Here is a 20,846-nt window from a genome sequence, read left to right as displayed (position 1 = left end):
CTTCATATTTCATAGAAAATGGTTGTTTAAAACAATTTTTTAAACGTGTTTATCAAAAATGTACGCCCCGGTACACCCTATGAAACAAAGATATTATGAACCATCATTAAAAGAATTTTTATCTTGAATTTCATAAACCTGTAGGCACCTTTCATTTACTAGATCTCGACATTAAGAGAAGAGTAATCTTAAAGTTAATGAAATGAAGCCTACATCACTTTTACTTACATGGGGTGAGAGGTTTGTATCGACCATCACAAGAAACAGATTGATAACTGGCACACTGCATGGAATTTTTGTCAAAGAGCTGCGGATATGTACATTCATGAAGGAATCCCCTTAGTGTTGAATCTTTCATGCGACAATCAAAATACTGTGCACAGTTATCAGAATATGGAGCTAGTGCGGAAGGGTGGAATTTACAGTAGCGGTCAATGTTATCTGAAACATCAAAACATTCAATGCATGTAAAATAACCATTTAAGATTTATTCCATTTTCTATCTCAATATACTTGAAAACGCAAATATTGTTTTAAAATCATTTAGTGATTATCTTTCATATATCGAAATTAATGACCAATACACAGATATCTGGGTGATTTGTGATAAACATTTCTCAAAAATCTTGAGTAATCGACTGACTTTAGAAGTTAAACCATGCAATAATACATATACACTTGAATTTTAATCTTATAACCTTTGAGTATTTATTATTGCATTTATTCATTGTGTATATTAAATGAAGTATAACAATTTCCAATAATATTTGAACTCTTCATTTACTTTTGTCTAGCTCTGCCACACAGTCCTTAATATTAGGATCGAACACTCCCCTTCCGCAGTTGCCAATGTTTACAGTTCGGTTCAGAAAACATTCTATAAACCAGGGTGTCCAGAGTCGACCTGGGAACTCCTGTTCTCCGTTTGGAAGGCCAACACAGCTTGGGAGCCTGGACAGACATGGTAAACAGGTGCCATCATTGTCTGTGCATTGATTTTGTTTATACTCACCTGCAAAATTCATTAAACGCATTTTCTTGTATTCATCAAATATAAAAATATTATAAATATGAAGTTTCATAAAACGTGGTGTAATTTCGATAGCGTTAAAATTTTATTTCAATTTAAAAAACGTTTATAGAACTTACACGGACTTTGTGGTTCATATCTTACACCACACTGGACAGACTCAAAGTTGACGCAAGCTCTCCTAATAATTGAGAACAGGGAAGGATACTGACATTCCTGGGATAGAGGGTTCATCAAGCCCGTGGAACAGTTATAAAACCGTGCACAATTTGACGGATCTGGGATTAATCCATGTCTGATATTTCCACAAATACCACCTTGTGTGACTAAAAGGAGACAGTAATTCAAAGTTAAAAAAACTTCAATTGTTTTGGTAATACAAAAACCACCATAGAATACCTGAGAGTTCTTGCTAACTTTAATTATACCTCCATAACCTAGTCATACACCTTTTTTCTACAGATATTTCAAATTTGATTGAGATTTACTGGTTAGCCTCACTTGTTTTGCAAGGATTATTCAATACTCACATGGTGTTGTCCCTGGCTGCAGACACGTTCTAGAAGCTTTGTCAAAGTATCCAGTTGGACATGTTTTTACCGCTAGCGTCCTATTTCTGTCACAAACAATATAGTTGGGAGATTGTTTTCTGCCAGGGTAGGCATTAGCCCCATCTGGTAATGTAATGCAGCTTGGAAGTCTCGATGGACAAGGGAGGCAACTGCTGTCTCCAATGGAACACTGGTTTTTGAGATATTGACCTTTGGCAGAGAAAATGGAATTATTCAAATTTTGTTTTAACCCAAAACTGTCAAGCTTATGATCTTAGCATGTGAGGATCATTTCTTTATGTTTCACCTATAGATATTTTATTTTATACAGTATATGACATCTTATAAGGATAAAGTTTCACACTGAACAGATGTATTATAACTATTACTCTTGTACAATAAACAGCTCTTACAAGGTGCCATAGGCTCTGTTCGAGTCCCACAAGACGTTTGATGAAAATCTTCACATTGCAATGTAGCCAGAGAAAAGAGCTGGGGATATGGGCATTCATGGAGGTATGGTTTATATATTGAGTCTTTCATGGAGCAATCATAGTACTGCGCACAGTTTATCCAGCTTGGTATACGCAGGGTCGGGTGATATTGGCAAAACTCATCAATATTTTCTGAATTGGATAAAACAAATTTATATTCATTTACAAAAAATATTTTTCATTATGTTTCTAAAAAAGTGTTAACAAAGAAGTGTACTTAAATTTTTCCACAAAAGAACCGATAAGTCAAAATAGATTTAATTGTTCAAACATTAAGATACCTGAATGTATTTTTTCTACACATTTCTTTGCATTTGGGTCAAAGTATCCTTTACAATTTAGAACATTTATTGTTCGGTTTTTGTAGCACTGGAAATATCTAGAGGACCACTGCATTTGGAATCCATGGTAACCATTTGACAGGCCCACACAGCTTGGGAGGCGCTCAGAACATGGTATACAACTAGGACCCTTGCTCTTACACACATTTTGTTTGTACGAGCCTGCAAAACCGTTCATGATGCTTACAAATATATTCGCCAGTTTAAATAATGCAATTTAATAAAAATGATATCATTGATATTACCAATCAAACAAATAAATCTATTGTTGATGCAAATTTAAAATAGGTCTCTGAGAAGTAAATACATTATGATTCAAATGAAATAAAAAGTATTTTACTGGAAAACTAAATTAAGTAAATTTTGCACTAAACCAGTTCATAACTCTTCTTAAAAAATTGTGAGCTGTTCAAAACTAATACTGATTATATTTGTGGATAAATCTTACATGGAGCCTGTGGTTCAGTAGCACTTCCACACTCAACATCCGTAAAAGTCTGACACTTTCTGTTTCTAGCAGAGAAGAGGTCTGGGTACCTACACTCCAACACATAACTCTCTGGATTTTTGGTACAATCAATGTATTGAGCACAATTGATGCTATTCCCAACCACAGCCATAGAATTAGTTTTACAGAATTCAGACACATATGCTAAAATTGAACAAGAAGAATCATATTTTACAATACTTCAACATATCTAACTTTTAAAACTATAATATAAACACGAAGGGATTCAAGAATCTGTGAACTCACTTGGAGATATTCTGTCCACACAGGTACGTAGATATGGATTGAAATAACCATCAGGGCACTCCAATATATCAATGGTTCTATTTAATAAACATCTGAGGTATTTCCTTGACCAGAAGTTCCCAGAAATAGGATTTAACCCATCTGGTAATCCAATACAGCTTGGTAATCTGATTGGACAAGGGATGCAACTTTGGTCGGACATCGGGCAGGTGTTTCTCACATACTCACCTTTTTAAAAGCACAGTACATTTAAATCCAAGAAAACACACTCATTATCAAAATAATCAATATACTTTGTTATCTCGAACAAGATGGGGCTGCTGAAAAACTTTGAGATATCCGAGTATTCGAGATATCGAGGATAAATTTCTTTAAAAATAGGTGGTTGGGACTTAAAAATCACTTCGACTTATCCATTGTATTCGAGATATCGGTGTTCGAGATATCGAAGTTCAACTGTAGTTTAAAATACTATTATGAAAATGTATTTTTTTCTATTAAATTTAAAGAAAATCTAATATTCAATCTATTTCTATTAACAAACAAATATATATCTTGATATTCTTGTTTTGTTTTAAAAGTGTATCATTACTTACATGGTGCTTGAGGCTCATGCCTTGATATACAGTTAACGTCTGTAAATTCCTCGCATTTCTTAGTAATTGTGGAGAATAACTCTGGATATCTACACTCTTGAATGTATTTTCCGATAGTTGAGTCTCTGTTTGAGCAATTGTAGTACCAACCACAGTTTCCTGGATGTTTCACAATGGCAGTAGGGTTATCGATGCAATATTGATCGATTTTATCTGTCAATATAAAATTTTGTTTGAGGTACATTTCTTTTTCTAAAATAACTTCTCCCCCCAAACACCTCTCCCAAAACCAAACACAATAAAAAAAGAGACAAAAAGTAACGATATAATTCAGTTTGATGATTCATTTACGTCCTCATACAAACAGATGCGTCATATTCGTGATACATATTTTTTAATTTGTTTACTTACCGACCACTACAGGGGTAGTGCATATTCTCTTATGTGGATCAAATACACCTTTCTCGCACGTGTTTTCTGCGATGGTTCTGTTTAACAAACAGGTGATATAGGACGATGTCCAGGTAAGTCCAGACACCGCATTATCCCCATCTGGCAAACCGATACAAGAGTGATGCACCTCATGACACGGTCTACAGGATTTGTCGATATTGTAGCAATGGTATTGGCTGTATTCACCTGCAAAATTATTATTATTTTATACTTAAATTCTAAAGTTTTAAACAATATAACGATCCAAAATTTGAAAAAAGACTGAATCCTGTCACTTATTTCTTGATTATCAATTTTCATCCCCCAATACATGTGTTCTCGTACTTAACAGCTTGCTTTTAAACAAGCTTAAAACTTACAGGGTGCCTGAGGAACTATTCTAGAATCAACCGGTACAGTTCTAAAGTCCTGACATGAGTGGGTCTCAGTGGAGAACAGCTGAGGATATGGACATTCTTGAATGTAGTGAGAGATGTTTGGATTGGGATCCGAACAGTTGATAAAATGGGCAGCATTTAGACTGTCAGCAGATATTGCATTTTTGTTTGCAGAGCAAAATGATATCACATCCCCTATAAAATGAAAGCAAATAACATATATTAATATTCAAAAACATAAAATCTCCTGATATTTGGTTAATTTGAATATTTTTGAAAACATACCTGGATGTATTTGAGTAACACATAATCTCTGAACAGGGTGGAACCAACCATTTGTACATCTATGTACAGTATATGTCCTATTATTCAAGCAGTCTACATAATATGGGGACCACACTCTTCCAGAGAATGAGTTCTTGCCATTTGGAAGACCTACACAGCTAGGTAGGCGATCAGAACATGGTAGACAAGAACTATTATAGGACGCACACAGGTTTTGTTGATATTCACCTACAACATAAAACGCACCTTCAAGCTTAGAGAAAGTCAATGTGATTGTTATGACAATATTTGAACAAAAGACATATTTGAAATTTTGTCTTTATCCTTATCCTGATTCACATTTAACTTACATGGAGCTTTAGGTTCTGGTCTGTCAACACAATGTACCAATCTATAGTCCATGCATGTTCCATTGCTAGAAGAAAATAGGTCTGGGTACTGACACTCAGACAACGGTACTGTTCCTTCCAACATGTCTGAGCACCTGTAGTATCTAGCACAATTGTTATGGTATGGGATCAGTAGTGAAGGATTTGCTTTGCAAATGGCAGCGATTTGATCTACAATAAATTATAGCAGAAAAAGGATAATTATAAATATATTAATAATAAAAAGGAGTTATTGTTTTCCAAAATATAACAATTCAATACTGAATATCATTCAACAGAATTGCTTTATTTGTTTGACTTTACATTTGATGAATAACATTTTGTTAACAGGATTTACCCTTTACAACTCACCTTCTCAATACCGGTGTACATGTAGGTAAAATGTAAAAAGGAAAAATATCGTTTTATAGAAAATGACATACACATCTTTATAAGACAATTTACCTGACAGACAAAAGACTCAAACTACTGACATACCTGTTTTATCTGCAGTCACACAATGCCTGTGATGAGGATCAAATATTTGTCCATGCTGACATTTTGTTATCTCAATAGTCCTGTTTCGGTCACAGACTATGTACCATGCAGTCCATAGTCTCTGTGGATACACTTGGGGACCATCTGGAGTTCCTAAGCAACTTGGTAGTCTCTCGGGACAGGGAATACAACTTGGCGAATTGACTTTGCACATATTTTGATTGTATTGGCCTAATAAAGAATAAAGGGTCAGGTTTACTTCGGCCTGTATCATACTAAACAGTATAGAAAGATGACCAACATCTGATCAAAAGTTTCAACGATTATTTTTTTTCCATTTTGAAAGTTTAAAATGCTTTGTGTTCATTACTTTCAAAATTCACCAAATCTACGATGTCAGTTGTCGAGATACGCTTGTTCCATTTAATTGTTCCTCAAATAAATATGACAAAATGACAATCTAGTTTTAAAGTACCAAGTGTAGTTGACCCTTTTTCAATCTTATGATAAACTAATTTAATTGATAAAACTTTTGAATTTATTTACTTACATGGTGCCATTGGTTCCTTCTTTCCACGACAGTTTACAGAGTAGAACGGCTGGCATTTCATTGACTGAGTAGAAAAAAGTTGGGGGTAAACGCACTCCTGTGCCAGTAATGATTTGGATGACCGTAACTGTTTGCAGTCAAAGAATTGTGCACAATTATTCGGATGAGACACAACAGCTTGCGAATGGACACCACAAAACTCCATTATGTAATCTGTTACAAAAAAACGGTTATATGAAATCTCTGTTTTTTTAAAACTGCAATCACAAAAGTTAGAAAGGAATCTATAGATTTATCAGTGCAGAAACGAAGGAAAAGAAAATATCTTACTCAATGAAATCCACCTGACACAAATACGTAGGTATGGATTAAAATATCCATTTGCACATTTGTTGATTTCTACTGTTCTATTATGATAGCAAACAATATAGTCTGCCCACCAACGTCTACTAGGAAACTCGTGCTTTCCATCGAAAAGTCCAATACATGATGGAAGTCTATCTGGACAAGGAACTGTGCTTCTTTGAAGAGATAAAGATGGTTCCCTGTTTACAATGTATTCACCTGTACATGCGAAAAAAAAATATCAAATTGGTAAAAAATTTCATCAGGAATAAAACAAAAACACCAATCCCTCGGATGTGGCAAAATTCCTACAGATCAAGTTCAACAACATTCACATGTATACCAATATCATTATGGATTAGATCACTGTGCAATATGCATACACTATAAAGCATAAATCCAAACTAATTGTGGCATAAAAAGTATGGTAGAAAGGCGACACAAAATGAGTCACTTCGAAATGAAACTATGAAAAAGCTTTTAGGCGTTAAAGTGTTTTAGAATTAACGTGAACTTACATGGAGCTTGTGGTTCAAATCGATTTTGACAGACCGTTGAGTTGAAATTCTGACAAGAGTTTGTGATCTTTGAGAAGAGATTCGGGTATGGACACTCCATCAAATACCCTCCCAGCTTGGTATTCTTTTGTGAGCAGTTGTAGTATTGAGCGCAATTACCAGGGTGTGCTACAATGCTGCCAGGGTTAGCTTGGCAATATCTGTCTCCTATTACAACAGAAACATCAATTGAAATATACATACTAGAAAAACATTTTGATAGTTAAATGAAAACATTTGAAAGAAAAAAAATCTTACCTGGTCGTACGTGATCATCACATAGCCTTTTCATTGGATTGAACACACCCTGCTTACATGTGTTGACTTCAATGGTTCTGTTCCTGTAACACAAGATGTATTTATCTGTCCATTGAGCGCCAGTCACAGAATTCAAACCATCAGGTAGCCCCACACAACTTGGAAGCCGTGTTGGGCATGGAACACAGTTCTTATCCTTGTTGCTGCACAAATTTTGTCTGTATTCACCTGTTCGAGAAAAAAAAAGATATACACTAAATATCAAAAGCGTTGCAAATGTACGAGAATGGATCCATATTAATTTTTAACTTACATGGTCCTTTTGGTTCAGGTCTTGATTTACAATTTACAGCCGTAAAGTTCGAACAGATTTGTTTCTCCGTTGAGTAAAGCATTGGATATGAACATTCATCTAAGTACCCGCCAAATCTAGACTGGCGATGCGAACAGTTAAAGAACTGAGCACAATTCCATGGATGTGCAACAACAGCTGTTGGGTGGGCACGGCAATAAGATATCACATCAACTAAAAACGAAGAAATATAAAGTATTAAAAGAAACTGAATTCTGCATCATATGTTCGAAGTTTTTTTCGTTACTTTGATTTCGCTTTTCGATTATGATAACAAAGAGTCATCTTTATCGTGAGACTATCAAACTAATGATTTGGAAATCCTGTTATAATTTCCAAATGGTGCAAAATAAATTGAAAAAATTGAAAACCTTTGTTTTGTTTAAATATAGATTATGTGTGCAAAATCTAACCTGGATCAACATAGCTAGAGCATCGACGAGTCCTGGGATTGAAATATCCATTATCACAGGACACAACTTCAATAGTTCTATTATGAAAGCACATTATATAATCCCGACCCCACAGGTGACTTGGATGGGGAAACTTTCCATCACTAAGTCCTAAGCAGCTTGGGAAGCGAGTTGGACAAGGTTGGCAATTTGGATCACTGAGCAAACACAAGTTTTGCTTGTATTCGCCTGAAAATAAAAGTTTCGTTGATTTAATTAAAAGAGAGGCATACAAAATTATTAAATCTATTTCTTATCTACTGAGCATATTTCGTTGATTGATTGTTAAGTCCAAGAAATATGGATACCAGTTGACCATTTAGATTCTATTAAATAATCATACTTAAAATGATAAAAGTAAAACGATATCACAAGGTAAAAACTAAAATCGGCTGGTTATTTTTAATCACTGACAATAATATTCTAAATACCAACATTATATTTAGAAAAAAATGGAGCTAGAAGAATTGAGATTAAAAAGAACACCTACCACTGTTGACAGAGTATTGTACCTTCATTAATAGTTCACAATGGTATTATTTTTAACGTTTTAACAAACATCAAGAAAACTTTGTATTGTGTCCGATTTAAAGTGATCTGCCAGACATTAGCATTTAAATCAAAATAATGATCTTACAGGGAGTCTGTGGTTCATGTCTTGTTCCACATGTAACCGTCATAAAATCATCACATCTGAGTGTCCTTGGCGAAAAAAGGTCCGGATATTTACACTCTTGTAGCAGCGTTCCCTCTCCTGATGTAAGAGCTGTACAGTTGTAGTACTGAGCGCAGTTTATTGGATGAGGCTGTATACTTTGTGGGTTAACCTTGCAAAACTGTTCCCACTCATCTGAAAACAATTACAGGATAATACATTTTCACTCGAAGGAAAGGAAGGAATGGAAAAAAAAAACCAGTTAACGAATTAACTCAAAAGACATTTTGTGAAGCAATATTTGTTCTGTTAATACACCAATATACATACTGTTTAAAAAAGTTTAAATGATAATTAAACAATTACAATATTATATGACTTCCTAATATTTTATAATACACAATTCGAAAATATAAATAATTATTAAAATTAAATGAAGCTCACTGTAACCTTAATATAAGAATAAGAAGATATAAGGAGGCTTATACATGTATAGTGATATCACTAAACATAGCATTGTATTTCTTTAAAAGAAGATTTGTTAACATTTTCCTAATATATTTCTATGCTGAGCGTTGAACCCCCCTGAGGCCCTATTATTAGTCTGGGGATCATCTTTTTTTTTACAAGTTACAATCTACACTATCATAGAATGTTTGCATAAAAATATAACACTTGCTAGGATTGTAGTTCTTAAGTACATATTTGGATATTTTCCCTAAATATTTGAATGTTGAACTTTAAAGCGCTCTTGGGGCCTTAGTTTTGGTATGGGGTCATGGTTTGACCAATTTAGGATCTACACTATTCAGAATGCTTGCATAGTAAACACAAATTGTAGCAGTGTAGTTCTTGAAAAGATATATTTATAGACATATTCCTAAAATGTTTCTCTGTTAAACTTTGAACTCCTCTTTGGGTCGCAATAGGTTTTGGGGGACATCGTTTTAACAATCTAGAATCTTTACTACCTGAGGAAACAAACTATAATAAACTAAACATTTGTATGGTATGAGCTAAAAAGGTACTCAAAAATAATAGATCATTCGCTATCAAATACTTTCACTTAGAATATCCATTTAGTAAGAAATGACATACTTCCTATGACGGATGAAGTACAAATATTCTTCTTCACATCAAATATTGTGTTTGGAGGGCACTGAGTAACCTCAATTGTTCTGTTTTGTGAGCATTTGATGTACCACCGTGTGTATTCCCTAGTTGGGAAGATGTTGTAGCCGTCTGGTAGGCCCTCACAACTCGGTAGCCTCTCCTTACAAGGAACACAGCTAGGATCATTGGAAGAACACTTGTTCTGGTCGTACTGGCCTGCACACAAACGTTAACATTTATAGAAACACCGTCATTTAAAAGTGCATGAGAAGGGCCTTTTTATCGTAAAAAAAGATCTTTTTAGCAAAATAATTACTGCTCGACATTTATGATCTATAATGTTTCCTAACTTGTTATGCTTCTTTTTTATCAAATTGCTGAGAGAAGAAAATGGTTTTCCCTGTGTGTATTGGAATGAAAGCCTTTGTCACGTATATACATTGTATTTACCTCGATGAAATTATCAAAAAGGCAACTTATGTTAACTTACAAGGGGCTACTTGCTCTGGACGTGAACCACAGAATACCATAGAAAATTGTTCACATTTGTTGGTAGTCTGTGAAAACAAATAAGGATAAGGGCATTCCTCAACAGGGTTGTCATTTCCTTTACAGTTGTAATATTTAGCACAGTTGTCAGGGTTAGGCAAAATGGCGTCCGAATGGTATTTACAATATTCAATGACATCAACTTCAAGAGAAAACATATAAAGTTCAAATAACAATGTTTCAATCATAAGATAATATGATTTCCTAATATTTCATCATTTGCAAATCATCTATATCCTGAACTAAAATAAACACTTGCATGTAATGCGTTATGGATTGTTTTATTGGCAAAAATATTGAGAAGTTTTAACTTATGCGCTGATCTTCCATTGTATAGTCAAATATTTGTCAATGTAAACTGCAAATCCTACTCTTACAGCTATTAAAACCATAAATCTATATTAAAGAAAAGTAAGCACAATATAGGAAATCAAATATATGAAAAGTCTGACCTGAATTTACATAGACTTCACACTGTCTGGTTCTGGTATTAAAGTAACCACTGGTACACTGTTCCACCACAAGTGTTCTGTTATTGAAGCATCTGATATAACTATTTGACCAAGGTGCTCTAGGATCGGCATGAACACCATTTGGCAAACCAGCACAACTAGGCAATCTTTCGGGACATGGTTTACAAGAAACATCTCCCTTAAGACAAACGTTTTGCTGATATTCACAGGGTTTCATTGGGATCTTTCTACCATTACATTCTACTTCATCAAAGTTTTTACAAGTTCTTGAAGAAATGTCATAGAGTTTAGGATAGGGACACTCCAGTTTGTGTTCACCAAACCTTGTTGTGCCAGTGGAGCAGTTAACATACAAAGCACAGTTCAATGGGTCAGCTACTATATCTGTCGGCTGGTAGTGACAATAATCTAGAACATAATCTGAAATTTTATAAAAAATCTGAAATTAGTGCTATATAACATTCACATGTAGTTACACATTATCATCACATAACAGCGTATATTATCTAAAACAATATAAAAACACTCTTAAACAAGACCAAAAAACACATTTATTATCTTTTTAATTTGTATTAACTTACGCTTACTTTGTTCAATATATTTCACACAGGCCCCAGTAAAAGGGTTAAAGACCCATCCCAAAGAACAACTAGTTATCTGAATTGTTCGGTTCATCTGGCACTCCATGAATTTATCTGTCCATCTGTAATTTAACATCGGCTGGTATCCATTTGGATGTCCGACACAGCTGGGTAATCGATTTGGACATGGCCGGCAAGAAGGGTCATTTTGATCGCACTTATTTTGATCGTATTCACCTTAAAATATATAATTTTTTTTACGATAAGTTTATGTTTTAAAACTAAATTCATTACAAATCAAATATCGATCAATATTTTACGTAAACTCACATGGAGCCTGTGGTTCAGGTCGGTTATCACATGCAACTGAGGTAAATGTTTCGCATTTCAAAGTTGTCCTAGAAAATAATTTTGGGTATTCACATTCTTGCACTTGATTGCTAGACAAGCGTTTATGTGGATGTGAACAATTGTAGTACTGGGCACAATTTTCTTCTTTGGCCACCACATCACCAGGATGAGTTTTACAATAATCTGGAGCAACATCTGTAAAATGTAGCCAAATTAATGCATCGGTATTATCTTTTTCTTCGATAATCACTCAATTAGCTGTGAAAACGATGTTTTCTATTAAGAACTTTGATATCGAAATTCCAATATTTATACATACCATGACCTATTTTTGACTGACAAACATTGTTCACAGGATGAAAATACCCATGTAAACATTTCGAAATCATGATTGTTCTATTCTTATAGCATGTGATGAACAGGGGTTCCCAAAGATGCCCAATGAAGCTGTGATTTCCATCCGATTTACCAACACAAGATGGTAGCCTCAGTGGACAAAGCTCACAATTAGATGAGGACATTGGACATAGATTCTGATCGTATTCACCTATAAAAAATACACAATTCATAATATTTGAATTCTGAACGATATTTCATATTTTCATAAAAAAACCTCTATATATGTCCTCACAAATCATCTAAATACAATGCCATTTGTTCTCTTGATAACTATTATTACAATATCGTTTATCTTAGATAGTCTTTGATTTAGATATTGTAAGTGTATTTCTTTGACAACATTTTTTGCTGTGAAAGGCTTGATAAATTGATTTTAAGAAATGGCTCGAAAAAAATGAACTTGATGCGTTGATTGTTATCTATATTCAAGAGTGCGGAATAAGAGGGCACACCAATGCCTGTAATTTTTTAAATTGTTTAAAATACATAATCAGAATTACATTGAAAAACTTTGATTATACACAGAAAGTGATAGGTAATTGTACAAAAATTCCCAAAGTTTTTAATAAGATGTTATGACTCACAAGGTGCCTGTGGCTCTTTTCTTCTTCCACAATTTACTTCGGTGAAGTTCTGACATGAGAGGCTTTGAAGTGAAAAAAGTTTAGGGTATTTACACTCCTTATATATTCCTGGTTCTGAACAGTTGAAAAATTTAGCACAATCTTCTAAATCGGGCAACACTGCTTGAGGGTGGACGGAACAGTAATCAGGGGCATCAACTAGTAAAAATAAAAATAAGAGGATGGAAACATTCAAATTGCACTTTAAATTTTTATTGATTCTTATTTCATATACATGTATAGTTATTCGTACAATATCAATATCCCTTATACTTGATATTTTCCTATTATTTCTTAGCAATGCCTTTTAAGCAATAATCAGAACAAAACGAAACTAACAGAAAGACGTAAATAAATGGTAAACAAAAACAAGGGATTAGTGGAAGTAGAGAAAAAAGTTTGAAGAACATTTACCCTAATACAAGCAAGGAATTAGTGGAAGTAGAGAAAAAATTTTGAAGAACATTTACCCTAATACTTGTAACAAATCATATATCTTGAAGTAATATAAATTGAAGGTTTCAAAAATAAATGTTATAAATAAATATATGTACCTTTATTGACAACCATTTTGCATACTCTTTCTCTAGGGTGAAAGTATTCACCATTTTTGCATTGACCGACATGCAATGTACGATTCTTGTAACACGTAATAAATTGAGAGCCCCACAACTGCGATATGTGTGGATTAGGTCCGTCTGGTAAACCAATGCAGCTAGGCAAACGAGTCGGACAAGGTTGACAACCAGATTCTCCCCTTAGACACAAATTCTGTTGGTATTCACCTGTTAATTAAGCCATACGTTGTTTGACAAATATGAAACGTTGTCTTTAAGATTATATGAAGTCTCTGCATATAGCTTTTCCAGGACATTTTTTGCTAAAGAAATGCAATGTTATAAACGGTTGCGGATTTTTCACTTACATGGAGCTTGAGGTTCATTTTTAGGAATACATTGTACCGATTCAAACTTCTGACAGCTGAGTGAAGCTGCAGAAAACAAGTCTGGGTAAACACATTCCTGGATGTATTGACCGTATCTCGAGTGAGCGGCAGAGCAGTTTACAAACTGAGCACAGTTGGTAGGGTGTGGCTTTATTGCTTTTGGATTGGCTTTGCAATAGGCATTGATGTTACCTAAAGTAAAAAAGTAAATTTGGATTGAGATCGATTTCACAAATATAATTAAATCTTTACAATTAATTATCAATCTATTTTTAATTTTTGTCAAGGATAAAGCAATTGGTACCCTTACTTTGGTCAATTTTATTGATACATTGATGCGTTTCAGGATTAAAGATGGCATTATGTGGGCATTGGCGAACATCAATGGTTCTATTCTGAAGACACACAACATAAGAGCTGGTCCACTCCTGTCCAGTGAATGGCTGTGGTCCATCTCCAAGTCCCACACAACTCGGTAGTCTTTCAGGGCACGGCGAGCAGGACGTGTCATCGGATTTGCACACATTTTGCTTATATTCACCTATTAAAACACGTAGCATCATCAAATGATGAACTCAGCAAAATCATGCATATCAACATAACATGATCATTATTTTATTAGGAAAAATGTTGATTAAAGTATCACTTACAGGGAGCCATCGGTTCAGGTCTGAGTTTACACACAACAGCTTGGAAATTTTCACATTTTAATGTCACATCAGAAAACAAATCTGGGTATACACATTCATGAATGAAATCGTCGATTTTTGAGTTCTTGTGGGAACAGTTGATGTAATGTGCACAATTTTCCAAATCCTGTACCAGAGCTAATGGATTAGCCTGGCAAAATTTGTCTACGTCTCCTTAACAGATGAAATAAATATATTAAACATTTTTGTTCAATTCATATATTATGCAAAACCCTGTTTGTATGATAAATCTGCATGTAAATTAAATTCTTATGATAAATAAGATTTGAAAAAAAATCATTAATTTTCGTCAGAAGAAAGATTTCTCTTCTAAGGAAAATATAGCACATCAATTTTTGTACAGGACGACAGTAATTCAGTGTTGTGTCATTTAAGGCTTCTTTACGGCTTTTCCAATAAAAATATGGCTAAAAGAACTTTAAAAACCATGATATTTTTGTCATTTTAGTAGAAAATAATATTTTTCGTAAAAAAAAAATTCAGCATCAAAATTTCAGCTCATATTGCTTTAAGAAAAATAAATTATTTTTATTGACTTTTGAACATATACCTTTTCCTACATCGGTTAAGCATTTCTTTTGAACAGGGTGAAAATACTGATGATTTCCTTTGCAGGTAGATTCATCTATGGTTCTGTTTTTAAAGCAAATAATATACTCTGCTGACCACTGTCTACCAGGGAAATAATGTGGACCATCAGATAACCCAACACAGCTGGGCAAACGCTCCGGACAGGGAACACAACTTGTGTCTTTTGGTTGACATAAATTCTGTTCATACTGACCTTTTTAAAAAAAAGGAAAAAAGAAACTGCAAGACATTGTAATATAAAGACGATTTCCATTTATCTTTATGGTTTTTTAAAACCACAGCAGAAGATAAACAAAAATTATGTCAAATTTTTACATATAACTATATATCTAGTAGCTTACAAGGGGCCATGGGTTCTGGTCTGATGTGACATTTGACTGATATGAAAGCCTGACATGATCTAGAAACGGCAGAAAATAGATCGGGGTAGGAACACTCCAAAGACCCGACATGTCTCCCAGGTGACAACTGACTACAGTTGTAAAAGCGATTACAGCTGCTTATGTCCTCTATAACACTGTCTGGATTTGCTTGGCAGTAAGATGGAACATCAACTGTCAAATTGTATGAGTTAATTTCAAAAATATGATATATCAGAGTATTTAATTGAATATTTTTCTTTTTATTAAACCGCCGATTTCGCAATATCCATCCTAAATATCAAAATTCACTTAAAGTTGAAGTAGACATTACCTTTTGGAACATCAATTAGACATTGTTTTTTGATTGGGTGAAAGTATCCATTTGTACACTGTTGCAACAAAATCGTTCTATTAAGGAAGCACGTTATAAATTGTGGTTTCCATAATCTTCCAGTAAATGGTTGGTCTCCGTCTGGAACGCCTACACAGCTTGGAAGTCTCTTGGGACACGGTGGACAGGTTCCGTCTCCTTTACGGCACAAATTTTGAGTATAATCACCTGAATAATACAAATAACAGATTGCATAATATATGAATTCCGAGCAATTATCATTAAGAAATCTTTCGGACAGTAAAGAATATTTAAATGGTTTATTTTGTTATAAAAGGGAACGCATTTACAAAATAAACATCAGGTATGGATGATTAAAAGATTTGTATGATAAATAGATTATGACTAAAACAAGCATCCGTTGTACACAATGAAACGTTGGTAATGTGTTATTATAGAGAATTACATGCATTTAGAAGTACCACGATGATATTTCAACGTTTTGCGCGCAAGAATAAACGATTTCTTTAGATAATGCATATTCAGAATAACAAGATTCTTACAGGGAGCCTGGGGTTCCGGTCGAGAGTCACATTTCACAGAGGTAAAGTTGACACATTTCTTTTCCTTAGTGGAGTACAAATCTGGGTATCGGCATTCAACATGGGCGCCTCCATAATCAGAACAGTTGAAATATTTGGCACATGTCTTAAGATCTGGCAATATTGCTGTTTTGTGCACCATACAGTAGCTTGGAACGTCAACTGTGAGTCAAACAATTATTGTTAGACTCAGGGCATTGGTTGTTTTATTTTTCATAAAAATATACTTGTAATATTATACAACAACGCAAGCACATAAATTACATTGTTCAGTTCGTTCATCATTGATTTAAAATCAGTCGGTAGTGTTGCCAAATGACTAAAATGTTATTTATTAGTTATATAACATACGCATAGAATTATAACTCAAATTATAAATCTTCCTCAACATATTGCTTTGAAATTTGATAATATAGGAGCATAAACGTTTTCTTTTCCGTTTTTTTGTAAGCGGCTATGCACAAAAATGATGCCCCAACAGAGTGAAATACTTACTCATTTCCACAGCTTTCTGGCATCTCTTTGTTCGTGGATTAAAGTAAAAACCATCTTCACATTCAGTGATGCTTATGGTTCTATTTTTATAGCAAATAATGAAATCTCTCTGCCATAACCTATTGGGAAACTCGTGCTCTCCATCATCGATGCCTATACATGGCGGTAAGCGATTGGGACACAGTTGACAATTATTGTCAGATGACTTACAAAGGTTTTGTTCATATTGACCTGTAAAACAATTTATTAAATGTAAAACTTAACCAAATTTGAATTGAAGATTAGCTGAAATAGCATTTCATTTAATTTAATTATTTAACACAAACATCAGCAATCCAACAATAAACAACGTGATCACTTTAATGTTTATGAAAAAAATTTTTTAATCAAAACAAATACAATTTTGTTTATTTACATTCCAATTTACATTTATAAGAAATTGATGTTGATATATTCACACATTTTAAATTCATGACGATGACTATGCTACTGCTTAAATCAGAAGGATATGAAACCATTGCAATAAATTCATCTTCGTGTAACAGGTATCATACATAATAAGTAAAAAATGCCAAAACATACAAAAGGATGACTGTGTTCTTTATATTATATATGTTTGATAAAAATACTAAAGGATGACTGTGTTCTTCATATTTTATTTGTTCAATTTTCTTTGGAATACAAACTAGAATTATTATTCTTAAAATAATTGAAAAAATTAAGACTTACAAGACAAATAATGTACTTACAAGGAGCTTGAGGCTCTGGTCGGTTTTCGCATTGCACATTCTCAAAGTGTTTACATTGCCTGGAACTGCTTTCGAATAAAGCCGGGTAGGTACATTCCATTCTAAAGACTCCTATCGAATTTGGTGTTCTAGACCTTAGCATGATGGTGTCTTCAATGGAACAATTGAAGTACTGACCACAGTTGAAAGGGTCTGGTAAAACATCATCAGGATGAGCCTTACAATAATCCGGTACATCAACTACAAAATTAAGAAAAAACACCACTTGTAAACAGTTTGGAAATGGAATTGGAATCAATTTGCGTCAGACTTTTTTTTAATGACGACCGGTAAAACATGCAAATAAAGAAAAACTACAAATATAAAACAATTGCGCATAGTAGGTAATATTATTAAAATGTTTATTTCATTATTTCACCTGGATCTACTGCTTGCAGACAAACTCGACGCCTAGGATGGAAATATTCTCCCTTTGGACATTCACTCGTTCCCATAGTCCGATTTTGGTAGCAGATTACATATTTTGACAGCCATATAGAACCAACGACAGGATTTTTGCCATCAGGTAATCGTACACAAGAGGGGAGACGACTAGGACACGGAACACAAGATTTGTCAGACATCAAACAACGATTTTGTCTATAATCACCTAAGTATTAAAAAAAAAATCAATCAATAAATACCCTTCCTTTCTCAATATGAATGATAGAGGTAACACAATTCTTATCATTATACGTTAATTAACGAAATGACAATTTACTGCAAAATTAAAAATCAATGGACTTTTTCTTACATGGTGCCATTGGTTCCTGTCGCTTGCCACAGGGAACGGTTGTAAAGTTTCGACACAGCAGTGTTGATGAATCAAACAGATCTGGATATGGGCATTCGAACAGGTGATCTCCTTGAACTGATGTCTGTGAGCAGTTGTAATACTGAGCGCAGTTTGTTGGATGAGGCCTGACAGTGCCTGGTTTTGACTTGCAGAACTGATCTATGTTATCTACAACAGAAGTATGCATTTGACTATTTGTTAACAAAATTTATCTCATTGTAATATTTACATCATACATCATCAAAGGAATAATCTGACATGTCTCAATTTCAAACATCTATAGATAACAAGCTTACACAATTCTACAAGACAGTTCCTTCTTGTCTTTTGGTATACAAGATATAACTTACTGAAAGGAACATTTTCTCTGCATTGGAGAAGGACTGGGTCAAAGACGGAGGACCTGGGACACTTGGTAACAGCTAGTGTCCTGTTTTGCAGACATGTCAGATATCTATCTCCCCACATCTCACTAGGAACAGGTTGAATGCCATCGGAAAGACCTCTGCAACTTGGCAACCTCTTTGGGCAGATAATGCAGTTTAAGCTGGTACGTAGACACAGATTTTGATCATATTCACCTAAAATATATGAAATCTTTAACAAAAATAACATATATGTTTACGGTTAAAATATTTTGAATTGTTATTTATAATTTTATTTATATTTTACAGAAAAGTAAACTAAATTTGATTTGTCTTTCGATTTTTTCACACGTGATCGCAATGAAAATACAAATATCTTGTAATTGATGATCTTTCAGTGTGTTGATAAAACTTCAACGTTGCAACAGAAGAGAAAAGAAAATCATGGCGTTACATGGAGCTTGGGGCTCCGGCCTCTGGTCACAAGAGGTAGACAAAAACCGTTCGCATCTAAATGTCACCAACGAAAAGAGGTCTGGATAGGTGCATTCGGAATGTGATACGTCGGAACAATTGTAAAACTTGGCACAGTTGTCAGGATCTTGGATAACTTTGTTTCTGTGTACAGGGCAGTATTGAGGAACGTCAACTGTCAATCATAGAATTAACATTTTTGAAAGGCTAACATCTTAGATAGATAGATAAATAACCTTGAACGTCATGAGTGAGGGTTTGATATCTCTTACCAGGCTCCACAACATCCGTGCAAATGTTGAGTCTTGGATTGAAATATTGTGTGGTTGGACATTTGGTTTGTATGGTTCTGTTCTTGTGACAGAAAATGTAGTCTTGCAGCCATAATTTGTTCGGGAAAGAATGTGGACCATCAGTCATCCCTTTGCATGAAGGCAATCTTGCGGGACATTTCTCACAAGAAGAATTTGAAGTTTTACAGAGATTCTGTTGGTATTCACCTAAAATGAAAATTGTATGTAACTAAGATAATTAAGTAATTGTTTAAATCAATCTTCAATTTATTTCATATTTTTATTTATGGTAATTTTTAGAAACAAAGTGAATTTCTTATTTTAATTGCTACCCTAAAACATGCTTTAATTAAATAATCCAACACGTGGCATAATATATTATTATATATACAATGCTTTAGAAGATATTTATGGGTTATAAACAAACTTGTATTTATGTTCTTATTTAATCTCTAATGTCAAGATATAATCAATATAAGTGGTATGTACTTACACGGTGTCATAGGTTCCGGTCTAGTTTCACATTTAACAGCTGTAAAAAGCCTACATTGCCGATTGTTGGAATCAAAGAGATCTGGATATTGGCACTCTTTTGTATATGACTGTATTGATACAACATGGGCAGCCCTGTGTACCATAGTTGTTTTGTTATTGCAGTCGAAAAAAAGGGCACAATTGTCAGGATCTGGAAGGACGTCTTTCGGATTGGCTACACAATAATCAGGAACATCAACTGTTGGAATAATGATAAAATAATGTATTATTATTAATAAATTGATAAAGTATCTTGTTTTTTATGTTATACATTTGTATTCTTTTTACAATCGTTTGAAATACCTGGATCAACTACTTCTGTACAGAGTTTTGCGACAGGGTGGAAATAACCTTGCGAACATTTCTCAAAAGAAATTGTTCTATTATGGTAACATATTACGTAGTCTGGCTTCCAAACTCGTGATGGGAACACATTGGAACCATCTTCCTTCCCCACACAAGATGGTAGTCTTTCAGAACATGGTTTGCAGTTCAGGTCTGATGGTCGACAGATGTTTTGTAGATATTCACCTTAATTAAAAATATCAAGATTA

General features: G+C 34.1%; 1 protein-coding gene across 1 annotated transcript in view; it reads right to left on the bottom strand.

Annotated features, from left to right (window-relative positions):
- Nucleotides 1-20,846, bottom strand: part of LOC128191254 (uncharacterized) — a 61,942-nt gene that overhangs the window by 11,582 nt on the left and 29,514 nt on the right. Inside the window, exons 55-99 of the mRNA XM_052863343.1 lie at nucleotides 20,596-20,823; nucleotides 20,252-20,491; nucleotides 19,738-19,965; nucleotides 19,446-19,640; nucleotides 18,977-19,207; nucleotides 18,585-18,794; nucleotides 18,210-18,440; nucleotides 17,792-18,031; nucleotides 17,043-17,273; nucleotides 16,509-16,709; nucleotides 15,946-16,173; nucleotides 15,594-15,806; nucleotides 15,212-15,445; nucleotides 14,602-14,814; nucleotides 14,262-14,492; nucleotides 13,931-14,143; nucleotides 13,560-13,790; nucleotides 12,967-13,164; nucleotides 12,303-12,530; nucleotides 11,963-12,178; nucleotides 11,639-11,869; nucleotides 11,031-11,471; nucleotides 10,520-10,720; nucleotides 10,015-10,245; nucleotides 8,899-9,111; nucleotides 8,223-8,450; nucleotides 7,771-7,983; nucleotides 7,458-7,685; nucleotides 7,161-7,367; nucleotides 6,628-6,861; nucleotides 6,298-6,510; nucleotides 5,748-5,978; nucleotides 5,232-5,441; nucleotides 4,882-5,109; nucleotides 4,579-4,791; nucleotides 4,178-4,405; nucleotides 3,767-3,979; nucleotides 3,171-3,398; nucleotides 2,865-3,068; nucleotides 2,357-2,578; nucleotides 1,995-2,207; nucleotides 1,561-1,791; nucleotides 1,150-1,356; nucleotides 785-1,012; nucleotides 229-441 (exon numbers count right to left, since the gene is read on the bottom strand). Of these exons, the coding sequence (XP_052719303.1) occupies nucleotides 229-441; nucleotides 785-1,012; nucleotides 1,150-1,356; nucleotides 1,561-1,791; nucleotides 1,995-2,207; nucleotides 2,357-2,578; nucleotides 2,865-3,068; nucleotides 3,171-3,398; nucleotides 3,767-3,979; nucleotides 4,178-4,405; nucleotides 4,579-4,791; nucleotides 4,882-5,109; nucleotides 5,232-5,441; nucleotides 5,748-5,978; nucleotides 6,298-6,510; nucleotides 6,628-6,861; nucleotides 7,161-7,367; nucleotides 7,458-7,685; nucleotides 7,771-7,983; nucleotides 8,223-8,450; nucleotides 8,899-9,111; nucleotides 10,015-10,245; nucleotides 10,520-10,720; nucleotides 11,031-11,471; nucleotides 11,639-11,869; nucleotides 11,963-12,178; nucleotides 12,303-12,530; nucleotides 12,967-13,164; nucleotides 13,560-13,790; nucleotides 13,931-14,143; nucleotides 14,262-14,492; nucleotides 14,602-14,814; nucleotides 15,212-15,445; nucleotides 15,594-15,806; nucleotides 15,946-16,173; nucleotides 16,509-16,709; nucleotides 17,043-17,273; nucleotides 17,792-18,031; nucleotides 18,210-18,440; nucleotides 18,585-18,794; nucleotides 18,977-19,207; nucleotides 19,446-19,640; nucleotides 19,738-19,965; nucleotides 20,252-20,491; nucleotides 20,596-20,823 (10,149 nt within the window). The remainder of the gene's footprint in view (nucleotides 1-228; nucleotides 442-784; nucleotides 1,013-1,149; nucleotides 1,357-1,560; nucleotides 1,792-1,994; nucleotides 2,208-2,356; nucleotides 2,579-2,864; nucleotides 3,069-3,170; nucleotides 3,399-3,766; nucleotides 3,980-4,177; nucleotides 4,406-4,578; nucleotides 4,792-4,881; nucleotides 5,110-5,231; nucleotides 5,442-5,747; nucleotides 5,979-6,297; nucleotides 6,511-6,627; nucleotides 6,862-7,160; nucleotides 7,368-7,457; nucleotides 7,686-7,770; nucleotides 7,984-8,222; nucleotides 8,451-8,898; nucleotides 9,112-10,014; nucleotides 10,246-10,519; nucleotides 10,721-11,030; nucleotides 11,472-11,638; nucleotides 11,870-11,962; nucleotides 12,179-12,302; nucleotides 12,531-12,966; nucleotides 13,165-13,559; nucleotides 13,791-13,930; nucleotides 14,144-14,261; nucleotides 14,493-14,601; nucleotides 14,815-15,211; nucleotides 15,446-15,593; nucleotides 15,807-15,945; nucleotides 16,174-16,508; nucleotides 16,710-17,042; nucleotides 17,274-17,791; nucleotides 18,032-18,209; nucleotides 18,441-18,584; nucleotides 18,795-18,976; nucleotides 19,208-19,445; nucleotides 19,641-19,737; nucleotides 19,966-20,251; nucleotides 20,492-20,595; nucleotides 20,824-20,846) is intronic.

This window comes from Crassostrea angulata, chromosome 7 (assembly GCF_025612915.1).
Source record: "Crassostrea angulata isolate pt1a10 chromosome 7, ASM2561291v2, whole genome shotgun sequence".
NCBI classification, from domain to species: Eukaryota; Metazoa; Mollusca; class Bivalvia; order Ostreida; family Ostreidae; genus Magallana; species Magallana angulata.
The sequence above is the reverse complement of the archived record's forward strand: the minus strand, read 5'-3'. Positions and strand labels throughout refer to the sequence as shown.